Below are 12,963 nucleotides of genomic sequence, written 5' to 3'. Positions count from 1 at the left end.
ACAGTGATATATTGCATCCGCATCCACACAGCAAACCTGAAGTGACCCTCACCTTAACAACTCTTTCAAATTTGTGCTTGAACTACTTAGATATTCTAGCCACACTAAGGAGACCAGGCAATGGGAAACATGGAGGCATGAATCGTTGTCACTCATGAATGAAAGTATCATTCAGTATTTTAGGCTGATATTTTCAAGTTTATTAGTGACAAAAGCCTAAAATCAACTTCTTCATAACTACTCACTTTATTAGGCAAGTTGTCTTTGCCAAAATGCTTCATGACATTCACTTGATAAGTGAATAAAAGAACATTCTTCAAAAAAGTATACTTGGGATAAAACTGAACAAGGGCATCCACCAACCTTTGCTGGAAATATCAAGACCTTATAAAAGGGAATACAAAAAAGCTACAGAAGTTTGCCAACCCATCTATAAATCTAGGCAGCCAGGGGAGGTTTTCAGGCCAGCACATGCATAAACCATCTTTAAGGATCATATTCTAGATGTGCTCAGCTGCCACCATTGAGAAGAAAGAGATGGTTCTAATAGCTATCAGGACTTCTATTCAAATAACAGCCTTTAAGTGTATAAGCATAGATAAACCAAAGAAACTTGAAATTCTCAACCTCAGATTTGAGAACCATTTGGGTCCATGTAGTCTGTTACTTACTTTACTCACTAGTACTTCAGTAGTACTCAGGACCAGATGTCTTGGAAATAAATGTGGATCACCACAGTAACTGACTCCCATTAAGTCTCACGCTAATCACTAATAGATCTTAAGCTGTTTAAATATTGAAACAAGATGTTCTGTCTTTCTCTCCAGTTTTTTTTCAAAGAGTCAGGAAATACAGTTCTCAGCAGGCAATGCTACCTGTATTCTTTTCTTTTTTCCCCCTGAACACAATACTTGAAAATCTAAAATACTTTTCATGCAATATCCACTAAAGAACAGCATCAAAGTGTAACAAAATGAATCTTTTCTATTAAAGATAAATGAGTAAGCAGGAATCACATTGTGCTGAAAAGTTTTATTCTTATTTTCATGTTGCACTTGTGTCATAGAAAAAGGTTGTTCATCATATCTGGAAATCAAGAAATGAACAGTCCAGTCTGTCTATTGGACATCTCTGAGATCACCAAAACATCATTTGAAAGGCAGAGAGAAAGGTGACGAAGAGAACTCCAAGAGAAAAATTAAGTGACAAGACCAAAATCCCGTGGGAAATATGTGGCAGTGATTAAAAAGGAAACCAAATGTTCAGAATCCCAACCCTGTGCTTTACCACAAAACCAACTTTCTTCATTAATACTGAACTAATACAGTAATTAAAAACAAGGGAAAACTGAGTACGTACATTACATCTATCTTGCTACTGTGACAGTTCTGATTGCACTCAAGTGTCCTTAAATTAAATGTGAAGCAACTACAAATACATGTTTAACCACAGTTTGGTCATCAGTTCCACAAACCAGAAGTACTAGCAAAGCAAGAGAGGTTTTTTTTTTAATAATCAAGACTGTAAGCAGTCTAAAAATGCTATGGAATCCTAATTAAGAAGAACTTTTTAATATTAATTTAATCATAATGAAACAGAGCTAGATGAAGGCTAGGAAGGAGTTCCTTGGAGAAGAGAAAAAACGTAGGTACTTCTCACTGGGAAGCTGCCTTTCAGGTTCTGCAGCAAGAATAGCCAGATCATTTGGAAAGTGAAAAGAAAATCAATTAGTTGTTTTAAAGGAGTCACCCTGTGGGAATAAGTGTGGGTGTGAGATCTCTTTGTAAACTTCATAATATAATGTGAAGCAGCCAAGATTTCTCTTTTTTTTTTTTTTTTTTTTTTTTAAGTAACTGCAGTCATGTCATTGCTCTGTTTATGGGCTGCTGGGGTGATTTTTTTTCTACTTGTGATTCTACTGATCCTTATCAGATTGTTCTGTGAAATTTACTGTATCATCAGCTTAACATTAATATTTCAGAAACAGAATATTTATTCAAACGACAACACTGAGCAAACAATATTTACAGTGCTGCTATATAAGTTCAGTGCTGACAGTAACAGTCTATCTCTTACCCAATCACACCCGAGCTGTGCATGCAGCCAGTTTCTACCAGATTTTGTCCAAATAAATTAACATATTCTGATAATTCAGATGTGCAGGTAAAGTTTCCAACTAACCTTGCTATCTTCCAGCTCCTGGGTTTTCCCTTGAAGTGCTCTTCTCTCTCCAAAATCACAGGTTGACTTTAAGGTGAGCTGACAAGACAGCATCGAGCTCTCTGCCCCCGTAAGCTCCAAGGACTTTGGTGAATAGCGCTGCGTGCCGGTGGGGCCAAGATTTGGTATTGGGAGGGCAGTATGAACAGGTTTTGACCCTACAGCTGGCTGTCTTAGCTTGGAGGCAACCCCAAGAACAGGCATGGCTTCTCTAAAAGTATCTTCTTTCTGCCAAAAAAAATGCTCCTGACTTCAGTCTGGTAGACTCCAGATTCAGCAATTCCGGTACAGATACTTTAAACAAAAGTAGCAGTCATCTTTTCAAAAAGTCCTTAAAACAATAATATTACGAGTTTCCCAAGGAAGCAAAACTTCTCCTTCATCTCTGCCTTCTCCCTCACAGACACTCACACGCGCTGCTCAGTGAGTCAGTGGCTCTGTAAGACTAAACACTCCTTTGGGGCGTGAACTTTTCTTGAAGGTAACTGCCACAAAGCTGCCTGTCTGGGATTAAAGAACTCGTAAATTTGCTTTCTCTTCTTCCTACAGCATTCCAGGTCTGCACGGTAAGTGAATGAAGGACGGGAGAGAAGGAGGCAGAGAGGAGATGAAATCTCCCTGCACTCCAACTGTCAAAACAGCTCTGAGACCACAACACTGGAAGCAGAGACCTCTTCCTGACTGCATAAATAACCAGCCCACAGCTTAAAAAAAAAAAAGAAAAAAGCAAGCCTCTTTTTTTTTTTCTGATGAAAAAAAAAAAAAAAAAAAGACCTGAGTGGTGGCCAAAGCAAACAGCTGTTGGAAGAGTTTTTATCCCGGAAATAATCTCAGCAATGAAGCTGTTTGTCTGATTCCTGGCTATTTTTCACTGCTGACAACCATGAGCTAGAGTGTTTCATTCCCCGTTCCTCCCGTGAAATCAGGTTAAAATCATGCAAGAGCGTGGCTAGGAACAGACGCTGAATCACAGCGCTGGTAACGTCTGCCTGTGCTATGAAAAATCCATACAAAAACACAGAGCAGGATATAGGAAAATCACGAGCATTGTTAGGAGATTTAGTCAATACAGTGTTTCAGGGCACTTTTTTTCTTTCTTTCTCAGTGGTGGTACTAACGTCATCTATTCAGTTTTAACACTTCCCTTTCTAAAAACATTTAAAGCTCCATGAAGTGCACGTCCAATGCATCACTTCTGCTTGTTGTTTATAGTCATATTCTTTCTGGCAACCTTGAATCCTTCTATAGGGCAACACACAGCAGATAGGCAGACAGAGCAAGCCATAAAATGAATCACAGTGGATGGTACCAATTGCTGAGCAGCATAAATACTTGCTTAAAAGGACAACTGTAAATTCCTTTGAGCACCTACAGCAGGGAAACACATTTTAAACTGTGATGTATGGGGAAAAATAAACTGTACAAAAGTGAAAGACTATTAAGCTCCTGTGGGATTTTATCACCCACACTATGGGCAAAAATATTCCATGCTTTTACTGTTATCTCTTCCAAAATAAAACACAGAGAACTGAATGCTATTCTGCCACTCATACATGGTGTTAACCTCCTCTACCTGAATAGCAGACACTGTTCACACTAAGATGTAAGCTCAGGGGAAAATAAGAGTCTTGAGGATCCAAGTTGAGGATAAAAAGCATTTAAAAGAAAACAGAGCAGATAAGAAGCAGACTAGAAGGAAACTCCTAGGCCATCTTTTGAAATCATTTGGCATTATAAAACTACATTTCCTCACACAGTATTATCCTCAACCTTTCATTTATAAGATCATGATGATAGCTATGAATCAAGCATCCTATATTGACTATCCATTCATGCTTTTAGTTTAAAGGAGTAAATCTGACCTTGTTTAATAATCTCCTCTGTTTCACAGTGTGTACTCGGAGAATCAACAAAACCTATTTCAGCATCCTCTGCTTAGCAGTGAGCTTTACACACGACTGCACAGAGGTACCTTCACTCCGTTTTGGACAAGTTCAGCACACTGGATCCAGCACTCTTCTCAATGGACAGAATATTCTCGTTCCAAGTAGTGTTTCAGGTCTTGTGCAGAGCAAAAGGGAAAAAAGCTCCTTGTGCGGTCTGCATTTGTTCTGCAGCACCATAAAGCACTGAAGCTTGTTTAAGTTTCTTAGACACAACTGTTAACACTTTAGAAAGGGCACATATGCAAAGGCTGAAGTGGACCACAGGAAAAGAGGGATTTATCTGATGCAAGGTTTGAGGAGATGAAAAACCCTCATGAGGACTGCTGACCAATGATCAAGACAAAGAATAAACTAGAGTCATGAGACAGATACTTTCTTAAATAGAACTTTGCCAAAAAAATGTAATTGAATCTTATTACTTCTCAGGGTTATAATTTTACAAAGTAATATATTATGGCAATCTTGCTGCTCTTCTTTTGAATATGAATGATGAGGTCATGATACCCACAGCCTCTTTTGCAACCCATTTTCCCAGCACAGAAACCCTAGAAGTAATAAGCAAGCTAGCTTACCAGGAGAGAGTCATCTGCAATGCATAACCAGAAGGGTTTGGAAACAATGATGTGAAGCTGGTGTTACTCTTTCAAGAAAATTATTACTCTTTCAAAATAATCATCAATTATAGTATGATTACCAGGTCACTGCCATCAGCTTTAGAATCCCATTTTTCTAGATCTTTGGCAACAATATAAAACTGAATTGCTTCTGATCTGCAAAGATATGAAGAAGAATCTACAGGATTATTTGCAGGAATCATTCCTGATTTCTGCAAGGTAATGGAGGAAAACAATACCTATATTCCATAGGTAAGAATGCATTTGCAGGCCTGGTTACAAGTCTAACTTTCCTTTATTTATTTTATCTTTTTCTGTTCTCTCTCATTCTAATTCTCAGAAAAAGATAAGAAACAAACATCTGTTGTCCTTAGAGATCACTTACCCACATTTTTCACTAGAAAGGATTTGCATACCTCATGATTACTGCGGATTTTATAAAGAATATCAGGGGAAAAGAATATTTAACAGCTAAGTTTCAGCCGTGTTTTCCATGTGAACCATAAAGCAGAGCATAAAGCATCTGTGGACAAAGTGCAGGTAATATCAATGGAGCTGGACCGACGACAGACAACATCTCAGGTAAAGATATCTGCATTGCTCTGAGAAGTGCCCTTGAGGTACTGGAGAGGGATAAAAGAGGTCTGTGAATTTGGTGGGGTTGTTCACGGTAGCTGTGAGGTGGGGAGCTAGGAGACCGGCAAGCCAGGCTGCTATGGTGAATCCAAAAACAGAAGTAAGATGGTTTAGCTATCTGTGAATGGCACCTAAAGGGAAAGAAGGCCTACCTATGAGAAACCAGGGGGAGAATTGTTGCTAGAAGTATCTGTGGACTACATTAAATAAAAACCAGTATCAGATTATTGGACTGACTGGCATGAAAGACAGTAGTATTGCTGGCAGGATAAAGAAAGTATAGAGTAGAAATATATGGCAGATATGAACAAGGGAAAAATATCTTGATTGTGTGAAGCAGATAGACACATATCAAGATAGGGTTGACAAATAAGCAAGGCTAAACACACTGAGAACTTGCAGGTTTATCATTTACCAATTTAGATATTAATCAGCTTAGACACCCTGATGACAGGGAGGCAGAGGATTCTATTTAGTCTCAAGAAGTGGGATAGGCAGAGATTATGACTGAAACCCAGACACAGGTGAAATTAAGTTTTGCAGGAAAGTTCAGAATGTTACGAGGAAGCTAGAAGACATCTGAGCTTTCAAAGTAAAGTGAGAGTAAGATTTCAAGTGGTATGTTAAGCAAGAAGATAAAACTTAGGAGAGACCTAAATATGAGAAAACAGAACAAAGGTCATGATGCAAACCTTCAAAGTCTCATCAACAGCAGTGGCAGCTCAGTGAGATATTGAAGGCAGAACTACTTCTTTCTCTAATAAGGATCAAAAACGATGACAATATAGCCATGAAGTACAACTTTGGAAGTACAAAGCAATAAAATGTTTTAACAATAGTTATGAGTTAATGTATCTCAGAGAAAGACAGTATGTGTGCATTAATGATAATTCCAAAGTCCCTTTAGTATTTATTTCACACAACACATGAAATCCAAATAACCTCATAAAATAAGGTATCTGTTAGATGTACTATTGAGGTGAATTTCTGTTCTGAAGACTTACTATGAATAATTATCTACAGTACAGTACAAAACTTCAATATAAATTGTCTTTCCCTCATTGTATCTGATACCAGAGTTCCATGAAGGCTGCTTCCCTCTCTAATCCCAGACCTCAGACAAACTGCTTGCATGAACTGAACAGACAGCTGGCAACATCTCCCAGACCACAGGAAATATCAAGAGAGGGGACACCTGCCTCAAAAGTGGAGCCAAGAGATTTGTTTGCTCCTTCTGGTCTATGATCTTCAACAAGGAAGCTGTTGCATATGTCCTGGGTCAAACAGGAAATGTCAGGGGTCTAGAGACTGCTGAGGTCTGTTCTGAGCCATTTCCATACTTCATCCCACTGGTTTAACAGCTGTGTCTATAGCTCACACGAGCTGGGATAACTTCTGAAAGAGTTTGAATGGACTGATACAATCACCCTATTTTGTGAGTACTCATTTCGGGTTAAGAAGCCAGTATTCCCCAACTAGAAACAGCTGGGGACAGAAATCTTGGAAACAATTACAGAACCTTTGAAGAAGAAACCAATTATATTAAAATATTACATATAAATATAAATATAAATACAAATTTATATAAATATTTTATTTCATAAACAAGGTAAGTCAGGTTTAAAAATGTTAATACAATAATGCTGACCTAAAGTAAGAAACATGCCGTATTTGGTGTAACAAGGTATTTTCAATCCATCAGATAATGATCAGATAAATTATCCAGCCATTCCTCATGTTCAGAGCATAATCCTACCTACACAGCAGAGCTTTTTACAAGAGTTAGGCAATTCTATTAGTCACGAAGATGTGTAACAAGTATTTAATCCGATCTGCAAGTATGTAATGCTACTGAATAAACTGCTATTGTTTTACTTAACAGTTTCGAATTCCAAGAGATATATAATCCAAAACACAGTTATAGTTGATGAAAAAGGTGCATCCGGCTTCCTAAAGGAAATCCTTCTGCCTTGGCTGAATGTTTGGGGAAGTTTTTCAAAGAGAACAACTTTTAAATAAGGATATCTATTTATCCTCTGAGTAACTTGGCCCTTCAAAGATCAACCAGGAGTAATGGTAAATGACCAGATCTTTTGTAATTCTTTGTAATTCTTTTGTAATTTTGTAGTTCTGTTTTACATTTGCAGTATCTTCCATGAGGTGATTTCAGACATTTACACATACACATTATATGTCCTTGTAAAGCATGTAAAGTACATTAAAATCTTGTGAAGTGGGTGCATGAAGTTAAATGCCCTTCTGAGGACTACGTGGGGAGTCAATGCCCTCTTTGTCAAGTAGAGATTTTCTTTGTCTTATGCATACGTGTGGGTTAAAAATGATAATTATTTCTTTGTTGCTATGCACTGTATTTAATCATGGAGTGTTTGGCTCAAAGGAATCAAGCTTAAATACTATCAGATTGGGAAATGTAAACAAAAATGCTGTAAGAACAAGAAAGGGCTAATACGCTATGTAAGTATTTACATACTGACCTACTGGCTACACCATATGGCCAGCTGGTAAAGTTTAATGAAAACATCAGCCTTCCTCTTTGGGAGGTGGAAGATGGTAAAATATAAAATAAAATAAAACAAAATAAAACAAAATAAAATAAAATAAAATAAAATAAAATAAAATAAAATAAAATAAAATAAAATAAGGCAATGTATTTGTTCCTTTTTTTTTTTTTTTTTTAAGTAATTTAAGCAAATAACAAAAGCTACTTACTCCCAAAACTGCTGTTAACTATAGCTAATAAGGCAACTCTCCAGTAACATCACCCTGCACAAGGTAGTCTAACAAATTACACTCGCTGTAAGAATCCAAATATTAAGTTTTCCTTTCTCTCTTCCTTGTATCCTCAGTTTGCCATTTACTAACTCCAGGCAGCAACGTCCACAGCAGGCACGCTGACTTCTTTAGCATCTCTCTGGCAGGTATCTTTCACCTCTTTCAATGTTGCTAATTTTTCCCACAGTTTTCTATCGCTGCAGGGAATTCTGACTTTGTATCATCTTTGGTGCACTGTGGTGAGTTATTGATTCCAACTCTTGTATGCCTGGTATCTTTACATTTTAGAACATTATATGTGCATACCTTCCCTCTCATATTGCCAAAGTAATGTTTTTCTCGACTCTAAGAGCATTTAGGAGTGTTCCAGCTCAGTCTAGAGTTATTGGAGAAGTGTTTGAGGTAGCCAATACAAAAGCAGGCATTTCTAGAACTTAGGATTAAGTCTGTGGGTTAATCAAAGTCATTCTGATTCAATACTCAATGTGAACTCTTCAGAATTTTCAATCAAAATTTCCTGACAACATAAGCTTACTGTGAAATTTTCAAACAAACTGTAAAAGAAAACTCAACTTGTTAAGGTAAAGCAATTAAACTAAACAGGAATCTGCTAATTATCTAACATCAGGGAGCTGGCAAGAGTGAAAATATGCTTTTACCTTCTGGAAAGGGAAACTTGCCTCTTACAAGCACCACAATTCTGATAGAGGGTTTTGAAATCAAGCAACATAGCTATGCTGGCATTCAGTCCAGGATTTAAGTAAAAAACTGTTCCATAAGGTTCTCATTGGTCTATTTAAAAACAAAACAAAACAAAACAAAAAAAACTTAAAAAAACCTTAGAAACATCTGCTACAGTCATGAGCAGATTCTTGGCCAAGTGCGGCAACAACAGTGACTGGCTTTGAAGTCAATCAGCTTCGCTATCACCAGCAGACACCCCTGCAGTCAATGGAAATTAGAGAGAGAGTTTGGGGGATAGGAAGAGAAGTTTCTTTTCTAGAAGTGGATGTAGATAGCAGTGGAAAAAAAAAAGATGTTTATTTATTTATTTTTAATAACTATTGGGTAATTAAAAATTAATTTTCCCATTGGGATGGAAAGGTTAGGAATACCTGTTTCCAGAAAACAGAAAACTACGTTAATACTTAAAGAATATTCCTTGAAAACCAAGATGGATAGATTTGCAGGTACTGGCTTTGATATTTGACCTTAAACAAGTGTGAGCTGCTCCACAGCTGGAGAAACACTTCTGACTCACAATCTGCTGTCTACTTCCTTCTTGCTTTGAGACTAGTAATTTAATGTTGGCTTGTATCACCCACAATTTAAAATATCTACTGTGTTAGTTTTCCCATCTCTCCTCATCTGCCTCCTCATATTTTGATCTAAGGTGCAAGTATTGCATAATATTGTCTGTTAGTTCTCACTGCTTAACAGCATGGGTGAATGATCCAAGACATGTTTTTGATTTCCTGCTACTACGTTTTGCTCTCTTTGCAGATAGACATAGTATTTTATTTCATTTTTTATCAAGTAAGCCTCCTTACACTAACAAATTATTTTAATTTTGTTTAGTTACATACATACTTCATATTTACCTGCATTTTCTATGATTTGCCATAATTAGGAAGACACTGGCTGGCATTTTACAGGCAACAGTGCTTAGTATGGATGAACACTGTAGTTCTTAGTGAAGACCCTCAAGATCATCATAACATCACCCTCTCTGCCACATTTCCCTTTGAAATTTGGTGTTTACTTTACTCTGACACCAGATGGATATCCTAGGAGAATCATTGCTCCCCATGTGCTTCTATCTCCACACACTTTCTCTGCATGTCTTCCACTGCAAGTAGTTTGAAGCAGAATACTGAGTGATTAATCTTCACTATTTCCTAACACGATTTTAGATCTCAAATTCTTAGGTGAAGACCAAATATCATGAAGTATTTTGAAGTCACACTACGACACTTTTTTTGGTATGCAGACATGATCTCTGCCAATATCTTTGGTTTATAGGCTTGCTCTGATCAACTAGTTATGATAATGATGCATTGAGTTCACATTGTTTTGCAGCATTTCTTCTCCAGGGCTTATCACCATACTCATTGTTGCTTCCTACCTCTTATCTTGTGCTTTGATAGCTTGGAGGTCTTGCAGAGAGGTCACTCATTTCTATACATAAGAAAAACCTTGACCACATACATTTTGGCTATATGAGAGTGCTCTTTTTCAAATAAATACAGGTCCAGTGCATACACTAAAAATCACAACTGTCTACTTTTATCTCCTGTTGACCATATGTGAACATTTCCTACATTCAGCCTTGAAAGCTTGTGCTTTACTCTGCTCTGCTGTGATCAGAGCGTGCTCCAGGCTAAATGCTGAAATGAATCCTGCATGTCTCTAGACCAAGCCTTCCAGTTTTGTGATCAATAGGTGTCAAGGATGAACTGCTGTTTCTTGTTATCAAAAACCTCCCACCTATAGCATGCCATATACCTTGTGCCTCCTTAACAGAAATCTGATTGTACACTACAATAGCAGCTTTTCAGGTCAGCAAACTTTTCTCAACTCTGCTCTTTATACAGATACATAATTTTATCTTTTGTGTCTATCTTTATGTACATATGAGAACATATGTTTAACATGTCTGACAGTCATTAATGCCCTTTGAGCAATTCACCTGGGTTGTTTTATCTTCCACAAAAAGAAAGCAATACCCAATAGCACACAGCTGTCAAAAATAACTTCAAATCCTGCAGATGTTGGATGCTTCCTTCCTGCTTCTCAGCACACTGAGGAGAAATATTACCTTACAGATGTGGCATGTAAAAAACAGGAGGCTATCATTATTTATTATATTGGACTTACCTTCAAGTAAGCAAGAAACATACTGGATGAGAGATAAATGATAAAACTCCTCTCCCAGCTTTCATCCATCAGTGAAGCTTTTAGAACTGACATATGTAACAAGCATATGGCAGCCATAAAAGCAACATCAGCATTCACAAATTAAAAAAAATAAAATAGAAAGCCAAAATAATTTTATTCCACCTACAATAAGCCTAGGATGAGCTATGAACAAAGCAGAGTTTTATCAAAGCCAGAAGGGAAACTAAACTGGTTACTTAACTGGAGCAGCCAGTTAATAGATACTAGCTAAAAAACAGCAAACACTAAATTAACAGCCCCAGTGAACACGTCAGCAGTACCACACATACTTTCCACGGTGACAAAATCCGAGGCCATTATCTACAGAAAATGACTTCAGTAGAAATTCTGTTACCATCACAGCCAACAACAACTTTGCTGACAGACACAGAAAGGTTTTCAGAAGGTACAAAACTGCATAATTCCAGGTACTTCATTCACTCAAGTGTGAGACACACCAGTAAAGCCTCACTCTGCATTTAGAAAAGGTGTAACTAGATGCCATACATTATTCCCTTATTGTTTTCTTTTACTCTCTTTGAAAGTCTTATTTTTCATTCCATTCCCTTCCCTGCACCCAGTGAGAGAATCTTCTTCAGAATAAGAACAAGATGTGTAGGCAGTATTTATTTTCTTTTCAGAAACCATCACAGCACAGCACAGTACCAATCACCTGAGCACTGCTGGGATCTGTCCCTAGTAGAGTATTCAAAAGAGGAAACTGACAACTTGTCAGAAGATTCCATCTTTTTCTGAAACCTGCTTTAATTTGGGAAAGCCCTCTCTCTTTCCAGATCATTACAGGACCATACTATGGGATTTTGATTCTGTCTTTTTCCTCTTGTTTTTCTTTGATTGTTTCTTGATCACTCACCCTTTGCAAGTCTCAGTTTACTCTCTCAGGCTAAAAGCCAGTAACTTTTTATTTTAATTCCCATCTTTCTTTTGGTCTTCTGTGGAGCTTCATGACTCCACTATGAGAACTTCCCCCTGCCTTAGGCAATAAAGATGAATCAGTCCAATACCTGGTGCCATGGGACATTACTGAATAGGACTGCATCCTTGCCTCAGTGTCTTAGCTAAAGACAAAGAGAGATACATAATGCACAGTCTGGTATTTGACCTGAAAAAGGTTTCTTTCTGTGATTAGAATTTGAGTTCCAGGCAAGTTAACTTCAGGCCAAATTGATTTTCCCACCCTTACAGAACTGAACTCTGTTCCTTGTTATACGAGTGTAAATCTGCAGCAAAAACTTTGAACTTCCAATAAGTAATTCTAGATTTATGCCAGAGTAATTGAGAGCAGAATGTAGCCTCTTGGTTGCTCATAAATATTACATGGTTTAAGATTTCTATCCTCCAACACACTTGTGAACATTCCAGTTTTTTGCCCCAACTCTCTTTTTTCCTTTAGGCTATTCTACAAGTTGACATCATAAATATTTGGAATTTTCAATACAACACATCTTTGGACATATTCTATTTCCAAGTTAATGGACAATGTAATTCCAAAGAATGTAAATAACAAGAGGTGCTTTTCTTTGTTGTTCCTTTTATTTTTCCTTTTTTTTTTTTCTCCATTGAAAATATTTAAGAACAGTTCAGAAGAACTTTTCAGCAATGACAGACAGCAAGGATGACTGCCCAGCTCAAGACTGAGGAACATTTTATTAGTACCATCTTATCAATTAATTCCTAGACTGCTGCAAGTTTGATTAGCAGACGTCTCAGAAGTTCTCTAATAAGAATCTTTAAAATGTTGAACAACTATTTTGTAACAATCCAACTCGTTATAAACACAAATCATTTTATTTAAT

General features: G+C 37.2%; 1 protein-coding gene across 36 annotated transcripts in view; it reads right to left on the bottom strand.

Annotated features, from left to right (window-relative positions):
* Nucleotides 1-12,963, bottom strand: part of NAV3 (neuron navigator 3) — a 489,648-nt gene that overhangs the window by 241,232 nt on the left and 235,453 nt on the right. For 25 of the 36 annotated variants that reach the window (XM_015857027.3, XM_015857055.3, XM_015857088.3 and 22 more), the window contains exon 1: nt 2,182-2,946. The exons of the other annotated variants lie outside the window; for them this stretch is intronic. In XM_015857027.3, coding sequence (XP_015712513.2) covers nt 2,182-2,424 — 243 coding nt within the window. In that variant the 5' untranslated portion in view covers nt 2,425-2,946. Of the gene's footprint in view, nt 1-2,181; nt 2,947-12,963 lie in introns of those variants that run through there. 36 annotated transcript variants of the gene reach the window in all.

Source organism: Coturnix japonica, chromosome 1, assembly GCF_054131305.1.
Source record: "Coturnix japonica strain WE chromosome 1, WE-NBRP24, whole genome shotgun sequence".
NCBI lineage: Eukaryota > Metazoa > Chordata > Aves > Galliformes > Phasianidae > Coturnix > Coturnix japonica.
Note: the sequence above shows the minus strand (reverse complement) of the source record. Positions and strands in the feature narration are given on the sequence as shown.